Source organism: Felis catus, chromosome E3 (genome assembly GCF_018350175.1).
Source record: "Felis catus isolate Fca126 chromosome E3, F.catus_Fca126_mat1.0, whole genome shotgun sequence".
Lineage (NCBI taxonomy): Eukaryota > Metazoa > Chordata > Mammalia > Carnivora > Felidae > Felis > Felis catus.
In genome coordinates, this window is record NC_058383.1 from 8,884,431 (window position 1) to 8,908,414 (window position 23,984).

At 53.3% G+C, this 23,984-nt stretch overlaps 1 protein-coding gene and 1 long non-coding RNA gene across 18 annotated transcripts in view; one reads left to right on the forward strand and one right to left on the reverse strand.

Annotated features, from left to right (window-relative positions):
- CUX1 (cut like homeobox 1) overlaps positions 1–23,984 on the forward strand; it is a 375,787-nt gene that overhangs the window by 310,698 nt on the left and 41,105 nt on the right. For 13 of the 17 annotated variants that reach the window (XM_023246757.2, XM_045048228.1, XM_023246756.2 and 10 more), the window contains 3 exons: positions 711–876; positions 1,369–1,425; positions 22,457–22,759. The exons of the other annotated variants lie outside the window; for them this stretch is intronic. In XM_023246757.2, coding sequence (XP_023102525.2) covers positions 711–876; positions 1,369–1,425; positions 22,457–22,759 — 526 coding nt within the window. The remainder of the gene's footprint in view (positions 1–710; positions 877–1,368; positions 1,426–22,456; positions 22,760–23,984) is intronic. 17 annotated transcript variants of the gene reach the window in all.
- Positions 16,558–22,510, reverse strand: LOC123382657. Its single transcript, XR_006591347.1, has 2 exons — positions 19,053–22,510; positions 16,558–17,115 (listed from the first exon to the last, which is right to left on the reverse strand). It is a non-coding gene; the product is annotated as an uncharacterized LOC123382657 (long non-coding RNA).

Consider the following 23,984-nt stretch of genomic DNA (forward strand, 5'->3'; position numbering starts at 1 on the left):
CTGGGCTGCATCTGTGTCCTGTGGGGGGTGTTTGTGCCCATACATATGTATGGCCATATGTGAGCGTTAAGAAAACTCGGGCATGTACGTGCAATTTGTCGGTTGTCTGCAGTGAGTTTCACTCCCAGGCTGGCGCCCCCGTCGCCGCCGGCTCACCTCTGGGCCCCCACTGCCGAGCAGGATGCGGTCGGAGAGAGCAAACCTTTCTCGGTGCCAGCCCGGCCCAGCGCCACAGAGAAGACCGGCCTCCCGCGCCCCGCCGGCCCCCGCCGCTCCGGCCACTAAAGGGGTCCTTGGCCCCGGCACCTCAGCCTTTCCTGGCACCTCCGGGCAGAGAGCAGGCTCTCAGCGCTTCCTCCTCGGGCTGTCGGGACGCCACCCCCGAGGCCTTGGCAGGATGGAGGCCCTGGGCGAGATCCCCTCCCCTCCCCTCCTCCTCCCACCGCTCCTCTCCCTGGGAGTAGAAAGCTGTGACTGTAACGAGGGCTCCCCAAGCCAGGGCCTCCGCCCGCCGGGGCCTGTGACAAGCTGATTCCCCAGCCCCAGGCTGGCGCCATCCACCGGGCAGGGGTTCCGCGCTCAGCCCCTGAAGCCCTCGCTCGGGTGTCGTCCGTCCCCACCTCTCCGTGGCCATGTGTGCATCACTAAAGCATTTGGTGGCCTCACACTAAACCCTGGGCACCGATGCATGTCTTTGGTTGCCCCACCAGGTACTGGGCCTGTCCCAGGGCAGTGTCAGTGACATGCTGTCCCGGCCGAAGCCTTGGAGCAAGCTGACCCAGAAAGGCCGAGAACCCTTCATCCGGATGCAGCTCTGGCTGAACGGCGAGCTGGGCCAGGGTGTCCTGCCCGTCCAAGGGCAACAGCAAGGGCCAGGTAAGGGCAGCCCCTCCCTGGGCTCCTGCCGATGGGGGGAAGGGAAATGGACGCAGGGGGTGGTGAGGCCACCAGCCGCGCCCTGGACTGTTGGCCGGCGCCTGGGGGCGGAGAACTGTCCCCTTCCTCCACAACCTGTTGCCATGGGACTGACTTTAGATTTTCGGAGACAGAAAGCTGTGCCTAGCTAATTTTATAAGCAGCAGAAAATGAGTTACTAATTAGGAAAACGCTGTTTGTACATAAATACAGGTAAAAGTCAAGTAGCTAAATCAGGGAATCAGGAAAGGAAATCATCCAGAGACACAGAGGTGAAAGATACAACGGGCTCCAGCTTCTGCCTGCGTGGACCCCGAGTTCTGGCCCCCCTGTAAGGAGTGGGACCTTTGGGAACTTTATGCCGTCTACGCTCTGCTGTGCTTGGTGTGTTAGGAAGTTTTAAACCCCTGGGGCTTGTTTCCTCATCTAATTGTAACCCTTTGTCTTATTCAGTCCTCCATTCTGTGACGTCACTACAGGACCCCCAGCAGCAGGGCTGCGTGAGTTCAGGTAACTAGCGATTTCTGTTGTTTTGTGTGGAATACTTCCCTCCCTCTACGTTTCCCTGTCCTCTGGTCTGTAGCGGGGGGTCTCCGAGGATCCCTGGTTCTGGATTCGGTGAGCCGAAAACACCATATGCGGCTGGCACACTGGATTCCTCGTGGTCCTGGTTTCTGATGGACACAGGGAGAGTTAGCAGCTGCGTGAGGGTTTCCTCCGGCATTTTCCTGCTCGCCACCAAATTCTTTCATCGGCCTGTGGCTTCTAGGTGCTCAGGATCGGGGGCTGGGGTCCAAGTCAGAGGTAGATTCTGCACTCGCGGGCGCTTCCATTCTAACAGGAGGGGACTGGACCTCTCCCGGCAGGGTCATGGGCAGGCAGAAGTTGAGTCCATCCAGAAGACCTTGGGGCCACCTTCAAGCAAGAAGGATGGGGACGAAGGAAGCCAGTAAGGGCTGAGGGTGGGAATCCAGCCTAGAGGTGGCTGGAGGGAGGAAGGCCTGCAGTGCCGGCCGGCCGAGACACCTGGCGCCTTCCGGTTGGCATGTGGAGCCCCGGGGCCTCCGAGCCGGTGTTTCTGCTCTGCGGACCCCTTGCGGCGGCACCGTGCTCCTGGCCGTCGTCACACGTCCACCCTGTGCTTCCGTGAGCTCGGAGCCTTGCTTGCCCGGCTTCCGGGAACAGCCAATGTCTTGAGCTGCTCCTCTGTTCGCTTTTATTTTTCTAAACACACAGATTAGCCTCCATATCCCATCGATTCATTGAAAACTCAGAGCTAAGGGAGGGGCACGAAGCCCGCCAGCCTGCTCCAAGTTTTATGAGGGAAAACGTGCGTAGCACACGGAACAGGTGGGCAGCGGCCTGAGAGACACCGAACTGCACACAGATGCGCCCCGAGCGGGGTATCAGCCGCAAAGGGCCTGGTTGAGTTTGCATTTTGGGTGCTTCCCTTTGATTTTGACCAAAACGCGGGGTGGAAGTCAGTGTCTTACCCAAATCGTTGGTCTTCTTGGCCGGACCTCTGAATGGAGTGGTTTGTCCACCTGAAGAGGGACCACATGTACTTCCTTCCCCCCCTCGTGTCTGGGTAGGTCAACTGAAGTAGCGAGTCCCAGAGAACTTAACGGAGCGCCGGCTCGCGTCCCAGATACATCAGGGCAAATAATGCACAGACTTGTTTGTGCCAGAGCTTCACAGACGTTTGCATGGAAAATTCGCCTCGCCTCTTGCCCCAGCGGAAAGTTGGCCTCCCCTTAAACTCTCCAAGAGTATTTGCTGCCCAAGAGTTAGGACTACACTTGGCAGATCGTGACGAACGTATTTTAGATCAAAATCACTTGTTCCTGGGGCTCCTGGGTGGCTTAGTCGGTTAAGCCTCTGCCTTCGGCTCAGGTCGTGATCTCAGGGTTCATGAGTTCAAGCCCCGCGTCTGGCTCTGTGCTGACAGCTCAGAGCCTGGAGCCTGCTTCAGATTCTGTGTCTCCCTCTCTCTCTGTTTTTCCCATGTTCATTCATTCTCTCTCTCTCTCTCTCTCTCTCTCTCTCTCTCTCAAAAACATTTAAAAAAAAATTTTTTTTTAATCACTTGTTCCCAAAGAAAACAGGAGCTCTCCCGCAGCTCCTAGTCAGTCATGATCGATGCCAAAATCTTCTCCATGTGCGAACACATCCTTGAAGAATGGCCTCTTGCTCTTTATCGTATGGCAGGTATTTGCTGTTGTGCTGGAAGGTCCGTTGTCACATTTCCGACATAGGGAAACCACGCTGGGCCCCTCAGAGGGACGTAAGTGGTGTTTGTAATAAGATGTCAAATTACTTTATAAAATAAAGCGACGTGTAAGACTCTTGGAGAGTCTGCAGATTGGCGGAGGCAGGGAGCCTCTGGATCAAAATGAGCACCAAAGAACTTTCCAGCAGTTTCTGTGAAGAGGTGGCAGGCGGGCCTCTCCCTGTGTCATCCCTGCAAAACGGGAGACGACGGATTATAGACCGCTTGCCCATCGCACCCATGGGCAGTCAGCAATAGGGAAGTCGTCAGTAGAAACACTCATTGTGGGGATTGTAGGGGGAAAGATGGAAAAATATTTCCTACGTTGTAGGAAAGTACAAATTTTTTAATATGACAGTCGCTAAGCAAAAACGTTTCTCTGGATCGCAAAGACGAGAAAAAGCACTCGTCGACGTTAAAAGAAAGACGATCGCTGCGGCAGGATTGCGGGTGGTAGTTTTTCTCGCGTGAAACTTCTTTACTACCAGTGGTCTCTTTTCAGGAGTTATTTCTAAAAGTCAAAGTAGCAGAGCTTTTCACTTTGTGGGATTTAGATTTGAAAAAGAGAATTATTTTGTAATGATGAGTATCGCTGTATCATTGGGATGGATGCCCAGAGGGGACGCCAGAATCTTCCTCGACAGAGTAGAAAATGAGGGTCTGTGAGGAAGCCTCCAGTGAAGCCGTGCTGCCCCAGAGGCACGTTAGCAAAGCCTCCGGTTCCAGGATTTCCCCAGGATTCGAGTTCTCTGTTCTCACCGCGGCTACCGTGGACTCCTTCCCCAAGGCCCCCAGGCCCAGAAAGGTGCTGTCCTTGGCAGTGACTCCATGAGGCCCGTGCCAGAGGTGGCTCAGCGTGGTAGAAACAGACGGCTGTGGGAAGGTAATTCCAAGCCTAGGTTGGTTGGTTCCTGGATGCTGGGGAGAGAAACACTCGGCGTCTGAGCAGCCCGGGCCCTGGGCCGGCCTAGTGGCCACAGTAGCCTCCCGGGTGTGGAAGGGCTTTGGAAGCCCGGCCTTCTGTCCACGGCCCAGCAGTGAGAGACTGCAGTTGCCCGGCAGAGAATGCGTGGGCCCAGTGCAGGACTCTGTGCTCAGTTACCATGGCGATAAGATGCCCGGGAGTGAAGTGGCCTCACTCATCTGAACAGCAAGCTGCTGACACAGGAGTCTGCTTGCCTCACTAAAGGCTCCCTGCCTGCCTCTCTGTGCCAGGCGCTGCTGCCCCTCGGGGTCTCCGTTTTCCTTAATGATGTGCACGTCAAGCTTGCTGATAAGCTTTACGAGGAGAGAGAGAGAGAGAGAGAGAGGCCGAACTTTTAATTACATCGGCCCTTCCTCTTCTTGAACGGAACCGTTCCTGAATGTTCCTTTGATGATCTGAGCATTGGGGTGATGGCTTCGGGCAGTCACGAGGGTCAATGCCATTTTCTACTGGCGGTCTGCGCTTTTTCTTGGAAGCTGTTGGGGCCTTGACGAAGAGTTAGGAGAGCAGAGGGTCCCGTGTTGATCACATGAGTTAACTTTTAATAGATAGATAGATAGATAGATAGATAGATAGATAGATAGATAGATAGATAGATAGATACAGTAGAGGGTCCCGTGTTGATCACATGAGTTAACTTTTAATAGATAGGTAGATAGATAGATAGATAGATAGATAGAGCAGAGGGTCCCGTGTTGATCACATGAGTTAACTTTTAATAGATAGATAGATAGGTAGATAGATAGGTTTTTAAAGGCCAGAACTTCCGATCAGGTACTCGTTGAGGTTTCCAGGCAGTCTAGTTCCCTACAAACATTTTTGAGTTGGCTTCTTTCGGAGTTCCCAGTGCCTTGGGGGAGGCGAGCCGGTGGTTCTGCACGGGGCCGTGTTTGACCTAATACGGCAGACTTATTGGGAGATAGTCCTTTGGGGATTGGTTCTCTGCTTTCTGCTTCTTCCTGTTGTCGGTCTTCCGTCCCAGGTACCAGGCATCAGCTGACCTCGCTGCTTAGCGATCGCCATGCTCTGGGGAAGCAAAAGAAAGCACTTAGGGATGAAGGGAGGGGCCCCGTAAGGGTTGTTTCCCCTGAGTGTGGCCTCCAGTCCTTGCTGATCAGGTAGCAGGCTTTCTTTTAAAGGGGAGAAAACCTCAAGATGCACGGAAGGGGGTTGTGTGAGGGCACGTGTGTAGGTAGGTAGGTAGGTAGGTAGGTACATAGATCGGTAGGCAGATACGATCTGGTAAACCGCTGGGGTTTTTTGTGTTGTGTTTTTTTTTTTTTTTTTCCATTTTCGTTCCCTACAGCTCATTTTCTATTCACAGTTCCTTGGTGTGATTAATCTCTTTGCCCCAAGGGAAGGAAGGAGACAAGAGACGATCTAAGAGGGGGAGGGAAAAAAAAGGGAAAGGAACAGATTTTCCCGGATGCGATGTTAGTCATTACATTACAGAGCGTAACTTTTGAACACGAAAGCATTTTGTTACCGCAGTTAATAAGCTTCCACACCACCCTTCAGATGGATTATTGCAAACCGCATAAGCCAAAGCATGCCCCAGTCTCCTCGGATTAATTCTGCAACATCCAGTTTTTTCCCAGCATGTGAGTCAGGAGCGGTGGGTTCCAGGTCCTCTGCACCCGTGGAGAATCCCATGGCTGACTGTTGTCAGTCACCGGAGCGGCAGCTGCCTCCCGAGGAGACAGCTGCCACAGTGTCTTGAACGTGGGTGGCCTCACACACCCAGGAGAGACCCGTGGCCACAGCCCCCGGTTAGGGACGGGCCAACATTCCTGTGTAATACGCAGAATGACTCTTGCTTGGTGCCCGTGAGATGACCAGGAAAATCTGTCCGGGGTTTTAGTGCTTTGAAGTCAGCAGTGGGATTCTCGGGCAGGCATTTGGATAGCTTGTTAATAGGGACCGCCAGAAAATTCCATGGCAGTATCTAAAACTTGTCAGTTTTAGTGCCTCAGTTTAGTGCCTTAGACTAGATTTGATTTGATTTTTTTTTTTTCTTTCTCTTCCATCGAAATAAATCAGTGATCGTAACTGTCGGTTCTCTCTAAGAAGAATTTTTCTAACCCCTGAAAAGATTTGTATATAACTGATTTATACCTGGCCACAGAGAACAGATCGAAAACAAAAGAGGATTCTGGAAAGCCACCTATGAACTAGAGAGTGCCCTTCCCTGAGCAGAGGGTGGGCCGCTGCTGATCATTTGGCTCGGCCTTGTGCACCCACTCATCGACGCAGTGTGGCCAGGAGAACTCAGCGTGCCATGCGTGCCTTTCTTTCTTGGTTGCAACCTGCGTTCGGATGCTTTGTTATATCAAGAACGCCGTGATAAAGGAATAACTGTTCTAAGGTCAGAAAAGACGGGTTTCTGGATTCAGACACAGCCTGCCTTCCTATTGTCGGTATGTGTGGGTGCAGGCCCCGCGACGCTGAGGGAGCCCCACGGAGGGACTGGGCCGTAAAGGGCTAAGGGGTCAGGGAGGAGAACATTGCAGGTACAAAGTTCATAGACAGGGAAGCACATGGCCTGTGCAGAACCTTTGAAAAGGGTGAGAAGCCCCTGATGCAGAGGGCTTTTTTTTGGTTTGTTTTCCTTTTAAAACGACAGTAGGAGAGTAGATCCTGGGAGCGTTTGGTCTTTCCTGTGTGTAGTCTACCGTTGGCTGTGCTGCCTTGAGGCTCGTGTGGTGAGAAGAGAAGTGTGCGGGCGCCTGGGGGGCTCAGTCAGTTAAACATCCGACTCTTGGCTTTGTCTCAGGTCATGATCTCACGGTTCGTGAGTTCGAGCTCCGCATCCGGCTCCTTTTGCTGACCGTGCAGGGCCTGCTTGGGATTCTCTCTCTCTCTCCCCCTCTCTCTCTGCTCCTCACCTACTCACTCTCTCTGTCTCTCAAAATAAATAAATAAACCTAAAAAAAGGAGAAGAAGAAGAAGAAGAACGAGGAGGAGGAGGAGGAGGAGGAGAAAAGTGTGGACGGTGGGACAGAAGGGAGGCTCCGTGCTCTTTCAGGGGGACCTTGGCGACCTGCCCCGCCCCTTCCCCGGTGGTGTTGGGCCTGCGATGTGCACCTGCTGCCTCTCCCACCAAAGTGCTTCTCCTCACCCCTACCCCCCCGCCAGTGGCTCTTTCTTGAGAGGAGGGGGGCTGAGGCCCGTGATCGGTGGCACAGCCCTCCTGAGTTCTCACCCACCCCGTCCGAAGAGATCAGAGGATGGAGGGAAGAAACTCCTGACCTCAGAGCTGAGCCGCTGGACCACAGGGAGCCAGGAAAGAACTTCCCGCCGCTGGACCGAGGGAGGGGCAGGTGAGGGGTTGAGACTCGGCCAGCGGCATAGCCTCCGGTATGCAGGGCACTGAGATGGCATTAGCAGTGGCTGAATATGCGCAGGCGGGGGAGGGGGGAACAGTTCAAGAGGAAATTGTCCAGGGCCACAGGGTAGGCTTAGGGGGCTCAGAGGCAGAGAGGGAGAGGAGGTGGACGATGATGGCCCAAAGCCCAACGGTCATTTGGCCCCGTACGGGGAAGGGCCTCGTTCAAACAGGGTAGGCTGAGGAGGCTGTGAGCCCGAGGAGCACATGCCCCAGAGCCACCAGGCCTGGGGCCCTCAGCTGAGGCGGGGCTTAGGGAATGTCCCACCAGGGCCTAGAAAGTTCCTTCCTCACCTTGGGTGCAGTGGAGTAACTTGCTCTGCCAAGAGCGAGATATCCCCTGGGCCAGCCCAGACGGTCTAGGAAACTGTGCTCTGTGAATTGCCTTCTAATTAATGTCTTTCAAAAATTGTCAGCCTTATCTCAGCTGAGCTCAGGTGACAAGGGGTTTGGGCATTCTAGAGCTAACCCTTCAAGAATGATGAGACGCAGGCCGGGCACAGCAAACGCAGGAGGGGCCTCGGCCACGCCACAGGACAGGAGGGGGCCCTCTCTTGAGCCCCCTCGAAATGGGACTTGTTGTCAGCTCCCCCTAGTGCGTGTGCACTCGCCGCTTTGTGGGAATTCACCACGGGGGTCTGGCCATGTGACCCGGAAGCAGCCCCCACTGCAATGTTAACGTAGGAAGGCAGGGGGAGAGCGGAGGCCCGGCCCCGCCTGCCTTCACCCGGAGCACACTGTACCTGCAGGCCCTGCATGGGGTTCGCTCTCAGGCAGCAGACGTCAGCCTCACCGTTCCTGGGAAAGACTGCTCCTTTGTAAATCAGCCCCCAAAGTCTCTGTTCCTAGAGTGGGATTTGCCACCATTACCTCTCCAAAAAAGAGACAGAGAGAGAGCAACTTAGGGTAAGAGATTTGACTTTGTTAAAAAATTATGACTTGTGGGATTTTCTTGAATAAATGAAGTGTACACCATGATTATAAAATGCAACTTTCAAAGACTTTACACCCCTTTTTTAAAAATGAGTTGATCTCCGCTGGTGAAGCGTCTGACTTCGGCTCTGGTCGTGCTCTCATGGTTCTTGAGTTCAGGCCCCACATCGCTCTCTCTGTTTCTCCTGTGCTCACACACGCTCTGTCTGAGAAATAAGTAAACATTGGGGCACCTGGGTGGCTCAGTCGGTTGAGCGTCGGACTTTGGCTCAGGTCATGATCTCGTGGTTCGTGGGTTCGAGCCCCGTGTTGGGTTCTGTGCTGACAGCTCAGAGCCTGGAGCCTGCTTGGGATTCCGTGTCTCCCTCTCTCTCTGCTCCGCCCGTGCTCGTGCTCTCTCTCTGTCTCTCAAAGATAGATGAACGTTAAAAATAATTTAAAAACAAAATGTTTCAAAAAAAAAAAAATAAGTAACCATTTAATTGAGAAAAATAATGAGTTGCCCACCCTCCCAAAACCCCCGTCTTCCAGCCGCCCTCCCCGGAGACCGTCCTATCCTATCCCGTTTCCTGCAGACGGTCCCTGTAACTAGATACTGTTCTGCACAGAAGGAAGCCTGCAGGCGTCCAGGTGCCGTGTCTTGCTTTCCTCAAGCAGCAATATGTAGCAGGTACTCGTTAGCCCAGTATGCAAAGAATCTTCTCTTTTTACAGCTATAGGGAAGTCCCGTATCTGGATATACGGTATCTTATTTAACCAGTCACTGGTGAGAAATATTTCCATTGATTTCAACAGCAAAACCTAAGCAACTGCCCTGCGGTGACCAGCCTTGAGTGCGTGTCAGCGGCCGTGTGCGCAGCGGGCTCAGCCGACTGCCGAGGGCTCGTCCGGCCTCCGCCGCCGGGTGACGGTGCGGCCTTGGCCAAGTGCCCCGACTTCTCTGTCTCGGATTCTTCTTCTGTAAAATGGGGCAAATACGGGACCTGTCTCCCAGGCTGTTGGGAGCTTTAAATGACTTTGTGTACAAAAGCCTTTCAGAACCGGGCCCGCTGGGGGCACCTGGGTGGCTCATTCGGTTCAGCGACCGACTTTTGATACTGGCTCGGACCACGATCTCACGGTTCGCGAGTTCAAGCCCCGCATTGGGCTCTGCGCCGACAGTGTGGAGCCTGCTTGGGATATTCTCTCTCTCTCTCTCTCTCTCTCTCTCTCTCTCTCTCTCTCTCTCTCTGCCCCTCCCCCACTCATGCTGTCTCTCTGTCTCTCTCTCAAAATACATAAACTTAAAAAAGATTCAAACTCTGTTTAAAAGGAAATAAAAAGAACAGGGGCCGCCGTTGGAACATTTACTTCTGCTGCTACGCTTGCGTTACATGTTGCCCCGCGTATACGTGAATGATACATGTGCACACACAGAACGTCAGGCCTCCCGCTTTCAAACAGGAAAGCAGTCCAGCCGCTCGCTCCTGGGGCGGAGCTCGTCAGGCGCGAACATCACTGGGTGGAAGCCGGCAGCCAGGGTCCGCTGCAGGGGAAGCTGCGTGCAGCTCTCCAGACTCCCGGCTTCTCGGAAGTGCCATCGGTCTTTGGAAGCTGCCTGCCCGTCTACCATCCTGTAAAGTTGACCCCAAATCCTGAGCTTCCAGAGTAAAGGCTGCAGGTTCTATCACCCCTGCCGTCTGGGGCCGAGCGGCGTGGAACCCGGCCACCCTGCCGGGATATAGGGGTGACCGACCGTCGGCACGGGTGAGCCCGTGCCATCCCACTCAGGTTCCCTTGGTTACTCTGCCTGGACCTCTGTGCGGGCACCGCCTAAATCGCCTTGGAGAGAAAGGCCTTGCGGAGCCTCGTCACAGGCCTCTGGACGCGTCTCCCTTCTCTCCCCTTTAGGCTTTCTTCGGAAATCAGAATTTACAGTACGTTGGGCATTCGGTGCAAGAAGCAAAAGTAGGTCGTAGGAGCAAGTGAGGACTTGGGCTTTCAGTGGTTTGGTTCCGGGGAAAGACGAAGGAGCTGACATGCGTATCTATCCTCAGGTGATTTTCAGGCCTGAAAGGAGAAAACTCGCCTATTTGTATCTTTTATGTGCCCTGCACAGAGCTGATACCTTTAATCCTCCATCAGTAAGGGGAAGTGATTTCCCCCATCTTACGGATGGAGAAAACCAAGGCTCAGAGATGAGCGGTGATTTGCCCTCAGTCAAGAAGATGGAAAAAGCGACCGTGGTCCTGAGGCCAGCGGCCCTACTGCCATGGAGCTGGGCCCAGGCGAGCTGTCACTCAGCCCCGAGGGCTCTGTCCCCCACCCCCCCCCCAAGGGGAAAAGGGTTGGTGCCTGGAACGACATGCTCAGAGAGAAGCCAAGGCCACATTTCAAAACCAGAAACAAAACTGGATCCAAATTATAAATTTGAATAAATACAGAAAAGCAGATCCCTCCATTCCCCCGGGACGCGTCCCTTGTATTTCAGCCAGGAGTTGGGCAGGAGAAGAGGAGAGAAGCCAGCGACAAATCAGTGGCAGAGCCGGACCCGACTTTATGCAGTTTGCGATGGAACGTATATAATCCATCCAGCCGGGGATACAGGTCGGTGCTGCTCTGAAACCCTTCCCGTCTACATGCACGGAAAAGACACACAGTGGTGCAGGGCCCTTTCCCTTCCTGAAGGATAGCCCTGCCCTTCAGCTGTCTGGCCCTCTCCCTGCTGGGAGCCCTGAGCCAGCCAGGGACCCGAGCCCCAGCCCCTTACGACTGGCCCCTGGGCCACGCTCGGGGTCTGCACGAGAAGTGAGGAGGGGGGGCTCCGATACAGAGCGAACCAGGAGGCTCCATCACCAGCTTCATCTTGATTTTGTGTTTTGCTCTTCCCTTTGGAACCGGATTCCCAAATATAGTCTGAGTCTGAATTGGCAGATGTTGGGTTTGTCCTTTATGAGAGGACCAAAATTAGTCTGTCATTTGGCACTTAAATAAAGCAGCCGAACTGCCTTTGTACCAACTTTGCAACAAGGAGGGACTGAAGTTGGGGCATTTTGTCTGATAAGGAAACTTCCTTGGAAGCTTCAGCAGCACCTCCAAAGCCAAAAGCTGAGGGAGGAGAAGGAGAGAGAGAGAGAGAGAGAGAGAGAACACGGAGTCCAGAGGGACGTGCCTTCCTCGTGGCTAGACCTGCTCGTCCGTGAGTTACGGCCAGTTGCGTTCCACGTGGTTTAAATACCTCCCAAAATTGGAAGAGAGAATCGATACTCCACGGAAATAGCAGTCGGCGAAAACGGCAGCGGTGACTCGCTTTTGGGGAGGAAAAGAACAATCTGTCCAGAGTGCCTGGAGCTGGGTGAGCAGAGGGGCTCCCCAGGGGCAGCAGAAAGATGTTATAATCAATTACCACATCATAACACTGATGTATGATAATTACGGAGTGTTTCTCCTGAGATAGTGCGGCGTTTGGCTGGGATACAGTTCTTTCATGGTCCACTGCCTGATTAATATGCAAATAATAGGCTGATTGCATGATGCATGCAGAAAATGAGTTCGCTGATAACGTGAGCACCGAAGCGGGAAGATGATAAATTACTTTTACTGACTGTCCTACATTAAGTACCCTTTCTCAACAATTTCATCACAAATTAAGTAAAGCAGTATGGAGAGATTAGGAGGATGTGTAAAATAACGTACCTTAATAGCTTTTCTAATACCGTCGTGTACGACGAGACGTTACTGGTTCTGCTCGGCACGGCCCGGTGCCCGTGTGGGACCAGACCCATTCACCCACCTGCGTGCTGTTGGAAAGCCGGGTCCCGGCCCACCACACCGTCACATTTGGCGCCTGCCATCGGCCCTGGATCCTCTGAGGAACATTCCGTCACAGCCCAAACATCATTACCCACATGCCAGGCTGCCTGGCAGTGTTACTGAGCAGGGACAGGCTGCTCTCGGGGCAGGCGCTTAGCGCCTCTGCACATATGGACGCTTCGAAGCCTGCTGTCCACCATGTGCCTGGGGACAGGAGGGTTTCTGAGCTGCAGGCCTAGAAGGCGCAGAAATAAACCAATATCCAAAACCACCTCCAACTCTCAGAAATCCGGGAAAACTAATTCCACCCTCGGAACAGCGGTGTGACCGGTCTGCCGGAGAATATGAATATCGGTGAAGGATGGACAGGTTTGCCCAAAGCCAGAAACGGAACCCTGGAGAAAAAGCGAGGACGCGGGCACACACACTCACACGCGCTCAGAGTGATTAATCTTTGATTACAGCAAAGCAATTTAACTAGAGGGTTTGTTTTTTCCCATCTCAGTAATATATATTTAGACTGTTTGTATGACATACATTTTCTCTTAATGCACAGGGACGCATTGATAAGTGTTCATACACACAGCTGGTTTGGTAATAAGGTTATTGAAGGTAATTTGAAAGCATTATTTCTAAATCAGTATAGATCTGCAGAAAAGCTGGAAGCCGGGAGATCACCGAGCTCCGAAGCAGGGCCAACCGTGTCGCCCAGTGCAAACTTTCGCCAGACCGAGTTCACTGCAAAAGGCGAATCGTGATTTAAGAAGGGTTTTCAATTTTGAACTGAATTAAATGAACTCTGAATTCCCAAACTCTGCTTTTGATGTGCGTGTTTCCTCAAGAGCTTGTACAACGTGCACCACAAATACGAGGATCCCTGGGAGAGGGCAGACAGGTGCCCCGAATTTTCCGCCGAGCCCGCCCTGGCTCTGCCACAGCTGGGTCAGCCCAGGGTTGCTGAGAACGTCTCTCCCCCGTGTGCTTCCCCAGTGTGGGGAGAAAAGAGAGTGAAAAACAGTCTGGAGAATGAGGCAGGCACAGGACGGTGTCGGACGGGAGGAGCCGATCATCCGCGGGTCTCTGGGTGACCGCGAGGCAGCAGTCACAGAGGCTAGCATCTCCCGCACCTGTGTGTGCAGCGACCGTCTGCCTCCCATCTCCTCCCACCGCAGGTGGACCACCACCACCAGACCCAAGAACTCAGGGCCACCTCCAGTGAAATGCACCCAACCTTGAACTCAGCCTTGTCTCCCCAGGACTGCTCCTTTTGGTGAACAGCAAGCCTATAACCCTGGTCATCTGAGCCAAACCCTGGCAGCCCTTCTCGGTCCTTCTCTCCCTCTTACGCACCCTCCCAGACACACACTCGTGTGTGTGCGCACAGATGCACACGTGCACACACACACACAGTTTCTGTTTCCTAAGTGTCGCAGAATTTTTTTCTTTCCATTCCCTCAGTCCCCACCCTGGCCCAAGCCTCAGAGCCATCGTCCCAGGTGGCACTTCCGGCTGGGACACTCCCTTCCCTGCTTCACGCCCTTCCCTAGGGTCCCACCTTCTTAGTGTGTGACCCGGCCCCCATCTCCTCTCCACCCGGGCCTTGGCATACCGCGGCCTCTCCTCCACACCCACCCAGCCTCAGTTTCGGGGTCACGGTGCCCCCAAGCGTCCCCGTCCCGCCCTCGTCTCAAGGTCTTTGTGACCGTGACTTGCTTAATGAAGTCTTCCTGGCTCACGACCGTGCCCCCGTCCCCTAGCACCCTGCCTGGCACTTAGAGGGCCCCCTCGTTGAATGGAAAGCCCAGGCCCTCTCTTCAAGTGGCCTAGAAGTCAAGTTTGGGGAGGTAAGCTCTACATGGCTCAAGTTAAACAACCTTGCTTTTATTTTATTTTAGTTGTTTTAGTTTTCTCAGTTAACAAGTAAAGGATTTGGGCTTTAATGTCACTGTAAGAGTTCCTTAGGCAGGCATTAGAAATGTTCTGTTCACACACCCAGCTCAGTACCCGCTGCGTGCTGGGGCTGCTGTCTTTTCCCACCCTCGCTTCTATCCTGGCCAGCGCGACCCAGTAGGATTTGTGGGAGAGAAAGCACGGATGTTCCCTATTACAGAAGAAACCAGGACCGACGGAGACACTTTCCTTTCCTGGGTCCTCCCAGGGAGGACAGCAGAGGGTCCTCCCCGGGGGTTCCTTCCCCAAACCTTCCTCCGGTTACTCCTTTCTGCCATTGGAAAAAAACAAATGATTTGGCAGGTTTGCTGGGAGTTTCAGCGATATAAGGCAAGGTTGGCTTGGAGCCGAAGCGTGTTGCCAGCCCAAGGAGGGGACGTTGTGTGCTGATGCTCGATGCCACCACCTGTTTGGGAATGGACCTTCCTGTGGGTGGGGGAGACCCTCGGGAATGGGGTCTGGGGAGGGCCCTTTACTTACTCCCCTGGGGTATCAGACGCAGGCCTCGGCCCTCAGAAAGAAGGCTGTTTTGTAGCATGGATGTGGTTAGTATGTGGTTAGATTACTTCCGGTTCTTTCTCGGTAGAAAACGTCCAGGGACGTGGTAGGACACGTGTGGAAAGCTCTGACATCTATTCAAGTATCCGTGTATTTGGTTTCAAGCCCGTGCTAATCCATCAAAAGGCTGCTCATACTCAAAAACAAACAACTCCACGTTTTCTGCTGGCCTGGAGAAGTCGGCGGTAGTCCTGAGGGGCCACGAGCATCTGCTGTGAGCCCCGGAGGCAGGGATCGGGGCTGAGGAGCCCGTCTACACCGCCCCCTGCCGCTGGGACAGGGCGTGGCGTTGGGGACATCCTAAGAGGTGTGGTGCAGGCCTGGTCCATTTCTGGCTAAACACAGGAGGGCAAATGAGCCTTGCTGTTCAGAGGGGTGGTGCGTCTCTCGGAGGAAAGTGAGGAGTCCCCACGCTTCGGCTCGGGTGCAGTGGCTCCGTCACACAACCCACATCCGGACTCCACTGAGAAGTGTTGCAGACCAGTGGTCACGCTGTTGTGGCCTTGGAAGCTGTCGGCACCGTCAGCCGGGAGAGCCTGCAGCCGGGCAGGGTCCTTCCAGGCCACCAGAGCTCCCGCTGGACCCAGGGTGCCGGCACCGGGCACTCCAGAACCTTCTGCACGTCCTCGCCCCACTGTGCGGCCGCAGCTGCCGAGGCTGCTGTCCCCCCGTGGCTCCGTCTTCCACTCTCTGCCTCTCCCCTACACCCCCCCTTGTATCTTCTCCTTGATTCCCTCTTGCTCACATTTCCACGTGCCGGACCACAACCACGCTGCACCCCGGCTCCGTTTGGCCAACCACTCCCCCCCCCCCATCTTCTCCCTCCGCTCTCCCATCTTTCCATACTTGTCTGTCTTTGTAGTCACTTGGAATTTCCTGGCTTGGCAGGGGCTCAAAGCCTAAACTATGGACATAATGAAAAGTAGTGCATCAGACCGGCCACCAGTTAAATAATGTTTGGGTTCTTGTCAGAATGTCACAGAGTACCCTGTCATTTTGTTTCAGCAACTTGTCCTTCTGAATGCACAGTTCGCCTTATGGCATGCCAGCAGTAAAAATGTCACTTACAATAATTACTTTTTGGTGAAAATGCTTGCTGACTTCCTACCTTCAAGCTGTTTTTTACACAGTGGGGAGATAATAAGAAACGACTTTATCCTGACTGCTCAAATGAACACTAAATGGAATTTGGGTTATTATTACTGCAGATAGAGGGCTGGGTATGGAAATTTAAACAGTGGATCGGATAAACTGCAGAGAGATTTGTCTCTGGAAATCATGGCGGGCGAGGATTTTCAGTTGGCTTGTATGGGAAACTTAAGGCAGCTGTTGTTTGCCTGCTGTTTTTGGAATATAATATTTTTCATAATCCTTTTATAGTTCCTGAATGCCTCGTGTGTTTCATAGGGGCTCGCGTCACTGTCTCTGCTTTCTGTATCTTTCTTGTAATCTTACAAGCTACTCTTGTGTAAGATTCGAAGCCTTGCAAAAAAGAAAAAAAAAAAAAAAACCCTAATCCACATGGATCACTTTTTAATGTAACACCTTACTATTGCTGTCAAAATTGGATACGTGAACTCTGTGGCTGGGCTTTTCAAATATGCAGACGACCCATTTCCAATTGTCCCCGCCCTCCTGGCTATAGATGCCTTGAAAGCAAGATGGGTGTCTGATTCTCACTTATCCCCAGTGCCAGCGGAGTGCATGACACAGAGTGGGTGCTTTCAGAATGCTTGAGCGAGCGAGCGAGCGAATGAATGAATGAATGAATGAAAGCATGCCTATGCTTATATTTCCGTAATTGCCAGACAAAGGACAGTGGAAATGTGGAGAGTTTCTACTCTCAATCTGGTTCGGATCCTTCTCCATCCAACGTGGTCTGGACAACTCATGTTGTCGGTCTGAGCCTCAGTTTCCCTACCTGGAGTTGCAGGATTTATATTCCCATCGCGGGGCCATCAGGAGAATTTGATGCAGCCGGGTGTAAACACCCTTCTCTCGCTGCTAATTACATTTTGGTTCCCTTCCCTCACCCCAGTAGTGGGTTGGCTTTTTGGCCCTGACCGCCATGTTTCTGAGACTCGCACATGTTGACACGGATCGCAGAGCAACTGTGTCCTGGAAGGCAGGCCCGGTTCTTCTGCCACGAAAGGACACGCGGGTGCAGGCATGGCCCCACTATATAGGTGGCCTATTATGAATACAGACTGGTTCCCAGCTGTGTCGCTGAACGTGACGTCTTATATCTGTGAAAAGAGGAACATGGATGTCCCTTCTGGTCCTTTCGAGGAGTGCAGTCGGTCATTCTCGTGAGCCTTAGCCCAGAGCCTGGCACACAGGGAGTGCATGAGAAATGATGTTAGCTTCAGTGGTAGCTGCTCTTACAAATGATGGTAACGTAAGCCTTCTTAATATGGTCTCACTCCCACCCCACCCCACCCCACCCCAAGGTGCTCCTGCTGTTAAGGCACTCACCAGAGTGAATAGCACTCTGTCCAGGTACCCAGACCCCACCGTGGAAAGCACCCCTATTTCTTCCCTCTTCCTCCATCCACTCCCCCATATCATCCGCTCCATCTGTCTTGAACCTAGATATTTCTCCCCACCCCACTGCGTGTCTGCTTTGCGGGCCAGCACCCGCTCTCCCCCTACAGCACTGCAGCCTCCACAAGACCCCAGGCCCCAGCCTCACTGCTCGCAAGTTCATTCTCCCCCTCTGAAGCAATAGGGAGCTGCATTGGTTTCTTATTTTTTGACATTAGGCCTGTGATATTTAAAATCCCAGAATAACGCAGTAAGCACCCGTGTTCCAACACCCAACTTTACCCTTACCATTTGGCCACCATCGAATCCTTTATTTGTAAGAGAAACAAAACCTCAAAGATAGAGTTGAATCCCTCTCCCTAATCTCATTGGTCCTTGAAGGCCACCCCTCCTGGATTTGCTGTTTATCGTTCCTGTGCATGATTTTATTTATTTTATTCCTTAAATTTTTTTAATGTTTATTCATCTTTGAGAGGCAGAGACAGAGCATGCTCGGGGAAGGTGGGGGCAGAGAGAGAGGGAGATACAGAATCTGAAGCGGGCTCTGAGCTGTCAGCACAGAGCCTGATGCGGGGCTCGAACCTACGAGTAGTGAGATCATGACCCTGAACTGAAGTCGGACGCTCAACCCGGCTGAGCCACCCAAGCGCCCCGGTTTCCATGCATGATTTTAAATCCTCGCCTCTACGTATCTACCTAGCCACGCAAAACGTAAAGTACATATGGGCCCTCAACGTACACAAACGTTACGCTCTGTTTCATTCTGTCCCTTGCTTTGTGGGCTCCCCCAGCATACTCCGGGTGCCGGTATGTGTGGCCCCAGCCCTGACGTCCTCGCCGCTGCTTACATAGCACGCAGTATGTTGTATCAACATGCCACAATCTGGAGACCCGGTCTCCCAGCGACGGACCCTGTTCCCAGTCTTGTGTTCTTCCACATGAGGCCTCAATACACATCCTAGTGGCCGCTCTGAGTCCCCAGAAGAGAAGCACTGCTGGGGTGAAGGGTAGGCCCACTTTCTAACAGACCTTGCCCTGGCTCCCAAGTGCATGAGAGTTACAGCAGACATCGGGGCCAATTCAAAGCCCCTGCACCGGCCAGCCTCAGGGGGCCTCTCTTTGCTTCATATTCTTGCTACACAACATTTCACTCGTGCCTCAGCCCACCAGATGTCCGGAGTAGTCTACACCTCCCTTGCCACTCCTGCCTCTCGCGACTCACCTGGCTAACTCCTGCTCGTGCCTGAAGTGCACCTGAGGCATCCCCCTCCCGGGGGACCTCTCTGATCCTCATGCCACATCAGTGTCCCCTGCCTGCCCACTGCCCCCTGTCCTACCTCAGAACCCCCACTGCCCTTTAGGTACTTCTGTCGAATGGCCGTCTCCCCACTAGGCATGAGCCCCAAGGGGGCAGGACCACCTCTGACCAGGCGACTACCATATGCCCAGTGGCCTGACTCAGCAGATTATGGAGCGGGTGAAAGAATGAAGGGAATGACATCTCATTCTTTCCAGAACTTTGTCCTCAGCACGTTGGAGCCAAAGTGTAATTTACATACAGCAGAATTCACTCTTGGCTCATGGAAGTGTCCCGTGAGTTCTGGCAATCAAGACCCAGAAGAATCCCATCATCCCCACCCCCCCCCCAGAATTCCCTGGGACCCCTTTGTAGTCTAGTCCTGCCCCCCACCCTGATCTGCTTTATGCCCCTACAGTCTTACCTTTGCCAGAATGTTATCTCCATGGTATCCACCAGGAACTGTGGAAGAAACAGCAGTAATCAGGAGGAGATTTATACTGAATGTAGGTTCCCTTTATGTAAACAAATGTATTTCAATACAATTTAATCACTGCTTTTATTTTTTTTTTTTCCTAAAGCTTTTACTTCTAAGTAATCTCTATACCCAGTGTGGGGCTTGAACTCAAAATTCCAAGATGAAGAGTCACGCGCTCTTCCAAAGGAGCCGGCCCGATCGATGCCCCTAATAACTGCTTTGAAAAGAAAAAGAAAAAAAAAAAAAAACAGAACATCCAACTTGGGTTTTGTTTCTTAGCACCAACCATGTGCCAGGTTCATTCCTCACTACAACGCTGTCTGCATTTTCCAGATGAGGAAACCGGGGTGTTCCAAGAAGTTGAGAATCCCACTCATGTTAAAACAGCTGGCTAACAGAGGTAGCCCTACCCCCAAGTTCGTATCTTAATGCCAAGCCCAGGACTCTTCCTTTTTTTGTTTTTTAAATTACTTGTAATTACGTGGAGTGGAAGAAAGCCTTATTCCTTCAAAAAAGTATTGGTTTAGGGGCGCCTGGGTGGCTCAGTCGGTGAAGCATCCGACTTCGGCTCAGGTCACGATCTCCTGGTTTGTGGGCTCGAGCCCCGATTCGGGCTCTGTGCTGACAGCCTAGAGCCCGGAGCTGCTTCGGATTCTGTATCTCCCTCTCTCTTTGCCCCTCCCCTGCTCGTGCTCTGTCTCTCTCTCTCTCTCTCTCTCAAAAAAAGTATTGTTTTAGTCAGAGGCCTCCATTTGGTGATTTGGGGGAAAACGAACAAAAAAAGTACCATCCTTTTCTGTTGACAACGTTTCTTATTCTGTCAAGATGATCAAGGACAGGCAACCACCTGTCCTTCCTGCACCCAGGGGCCGGGCCACCTTGCCAGGGGCTCTAGAGCCTGTCTCTGTGGTGCTCCCACCAAAACGGGCTTGGTTCTGGTTCATTAGCCGCTGTGGTGCCGGTCCGGCCGCTGGAGCATAGGGCTTCCTGGACAGCTTTCTAAAGAAATGACTCCCTTTCCAACGTGATGCTCTCTGCGTGAGGATTTGTGGCGTCTCCCACGGGGCCATTTGCCATTGCATCTGTCCGTGCCTAGCCAAACACGTGGGCCCAATCTGCTTTCCGTGACCCGAGAGCACAGTGGCGTGTGTGTGCACGTGTCGGTCCGTGAATCGTCGTCCCCCGGAAAGAGCACTCCGCTTCGAGTTGTCAGTTGCAGTTTCGACACAGAGTGGAGATCCAATGCAAACCCGCCCAGCGGCACTTTCCCGGTACATTTCCAGGCCCAGCGTTGGGTGGGGGGTGATCTTGAGGGCCTTGCCTTTGTCTGCAGCCATGGTTGGGAGCGCAGAGGGACGCCAGTAACGTGCGGCCAGTGCCTCTGTCCGGTTCTCTCAGGGCTTCTGCGTGGCAAAAATCCACACGAGTACTGGCCGGGAACGCCTGCGAGAAAGAAACGCACCGCCGTCCGGTGATTCGGGAGCTCGGTCTCGGCCGGCACCAGACAAAACAGGGGAAGCACCAGGCGGTGGCACCGTGCGGTTTGTTAGCCAGGCAGCCATGCTTTTGACCTTGCTGTGGGTTACAGGACACAAACCTGAGAAGGAATCTGTTTATCATGTGGGGATTCATGCCATCCTTGACAGTCTGCAGTGAGCAAGATGGATGGTCTGCCACATCGGTCCCTCGCATGGGTGAATCGGGGCAAATTTACAGTACAATTTCTTTGCTGCTTCAGAAACAAAAATAACATTTGCTGGGTTTTATATCCAGTTGTACGATGACCCGGAGGTGAGCAGAGAGAAGAAATCCGATTTGTAGGATTCATATTGCCTTCAAGATTTATACGGATCATTTCTGCTGTTTACGTCTAGCTCTTTTACATCTTCTACAAACCAGCGGGTTGTTTTTTGTTTGTTTGTTTGTTTTTAAACCAGAATTTCCAGGTTGAGGACACAGGTTTATGTGATGGTGGAACCCTGGTCCTGTTTAGGATGATAAACAGGTTCACTGGTTGAATTGAAGTTGTTTCATTTGGGATTTTTTCTAGGTATTTACACAAAACATCCCTTGTATTCAGAATACATCTCCCATCTTGTTGAGTTCAGAATAGGTCGTTATCCTGCGTCTGATCCAGGTTGCTATCTTGGATGTGACGTGTCCAGCAAAGGACACTCCACTTCTATGGCCCAATTGAAATTCAGTCAATACTCCATGTTACATTTTGTCTAATCAGGTAGCGAGTGTTTTGGGGGCCACCCAGGTGCCCTGATGTCCCATGAGGGGCCTGCTTCCTGAGACTTATCTCTCTGAGGCCATACAGCCCAAGTGACAGGACCTGGCCTGGCCCCTCACACGTGGCACATGGGCTCTTGCTATGTGCCAGGCTTGATGGGAGGCGGCGAGAGGGAGCCTGTCCCAAGACACCAAGCCATCAGCTGACTTTACCTCGAATAGGACCTTAGTGCTATCTCACTCTGCGTTTTCCTCCCGGACACAGCCTTTCTGTGTATTTGGTAATTAGGAAATGGCCAAAGCCTTCATTCCAGACATCCTAGGACTCCGACGGAGGCTGGGTTTCACGGGTGGCACGGGCTGGCGCTCCCTACTGGGCACCCGGACCAGGACAGAAGGGAGAGCATGGAGACCCGACTGCCACTCTGGCCCCATCTCCCGGTGCCAGCGTGTGTGACAGAGCTTGGCCTTCAGAAGCACGCCCTGGGGTTTGACAGGGAGCAGAGTGAGTGCTTCTCTTCTGTCGGTCCCCTCCAGGCTGGGTGCTGTGGAGCCCTCTGGGATCACAGCAAGAACCCACAGGGAGTCCCAGGACTCAGCACGGAGCGGGGGGCCCCCCTGGGGCCAGTGGCCGAGGCCTTAGGTCTCCTCTTCTGGGGCCTTCCTAACCACACGTCGTGGGCCGCCCTCATTTAAAATAATCCACCCGTTCATTTTGTTCTGAAAATTAGGGACAGAATATAAGATGCAGATTATAATTTAGCTGAGGGACTTCTGAATTCTGGAATCACGGGGTCCCGCCGGAAGACATCATGACCGTGATGGCCCGTGGTTAATACGACAGCACTTTCGCAACAGGATGCCCTTGTCTTAAGCCTTCAGATCCCTTTTGTTCAAACCTCTAGTTTTTCTTCTGTTGCGGTTTTCAGGGTTCTTGTTCGTTCGTTTGTTTTTTCATTTTTTAATGCAGAAGATGAAGTTTCTCTCAGGCCATAGACCCAGTGGCCCGCCATGCTGTCTTCTTGCACAGGCGTTGAATGTGTTTCCTGGGTGAGGAAAGTAATGCTCATGGTGAAAGACGGCTATTTTCAGCCTTTCGTGTTCTTTCATTACAGAAAGCACTCCCAAGACCTCTGCCAGCTGCAGCCCTGCGCCCGAGTCGCCGATGAGCTCTAGCGAATCAGTGAAGAGTTTGACTGAACTGGTCCAACAGCCCTGTCCCCCCATTGAGATGAATAAGGACGGCAAGCCTCCGGAGCCCAGCGACCCGCCCGCCTCAGACTCCCAGCCCGCCACGCCACTGCCTCTCTCGGGACACTCGGCCCTCAGCATTCAAGAGCTGGTGGCCATGTCTCCCGAGCTGGACACCTACGGCATAACCAAGAGAGTCAAGGAGGTGCTGACAGACAACAACCTCGGTAGGTGCCCTCCCCGGCTGCCTCGTTGGGGGCGGCGGGTGGCTTCCTGGTGGTTTCTGGAAGAATGGGTGCAGGGACCAGCCAGTGAGTTTAAATGTTTGTAAGCCATCGCTAAGGACGTAAAACACCCTCCAGTTGTGAATACCAGGGCTCCCGAGGGCGGTCGGTCCCAGCCTGCTCCCTCCCCGGCGCGCCCACCGGGACGTCTCAGCCAACGCCCGTGCGCCCTGACCAGGGCATGCCCGGTGCAGCTCCCCGGTCCTCACGGGCGCTGCCGGGCGGGAGCAGCATCCGGATGGCATGCTGGAAGAATCCACAGACAGGGTTCACGTCTCAGCTCTTCCTCTTACTGTGTCTGTGATCCTGAGCAAGCCACTCTCAGAGCCTCCCCTGCAAATCTGGGACGGCAATGCCCGACGGGGGCTTATGAGCAGAAGCCATTGCTTCGCACCGCGCCTGGCAGCTAATAGTCTATTACTGTCCTCCCTGCTGCTCCAGGAAGCCGGCTCCCTTCCCCAGGCCCTCCACTGGGAGGCAGTAGCCTCGGTGGAACTGAGCTCACCACCCCTCTCCCTGGGGCTCAGCCCCAGCCCCAGGCCATTTTGCTTCGTGCGTGCGCCACCCGAGGCAGCTCTCTCTGAAGCCTCTGGGGCACACGGGCGGTGGCTTTGTCTGCCAGAATGCTAAGAGTGTTTGGTCATTTTAAACTTCCGTGCCCCCATGGTACAGCATTGACCACATGGGATTCTCCTGGTCGTAGACACCCAGAGAATGGAAACAGCCTGTCCCCAAACACGCTGTCCTTACTTCCCGAGTGTAAAGGTCAACGGAAGGAACAGCGTTGGGTGCGGTGCGTGTTAAGACAACCCCGAAGGGCGGCTGGAATTTGCGGAGGGGCCCTACGTGTCTGTTTCTCCCAGGGGATAGCACAAGAAGGAAGGAGCAATGAAGTCCAGGGAAGTTTGTGTGGTGGAGGGGTCAGGTGGCCAGCTTGCCTGGTTGAGGTTCTCTACCCCACCACTTGTGCAAACCAGAACAAGGGAAGAAGCGGTGTCAGCTGGGAACGTTTTTAATGAAGTTAATTCACAGAAATGAAATGGCTGTGAAGCCCCATATGTTCATCAATGATCGAAATACGCAGGGATTCCTAGACCTGGGTCCTCCCCTACCTTACAGTCCCATCACGAGTCCAGAGAAGCAGGCCCGATATCTTATTGCCGCCCAC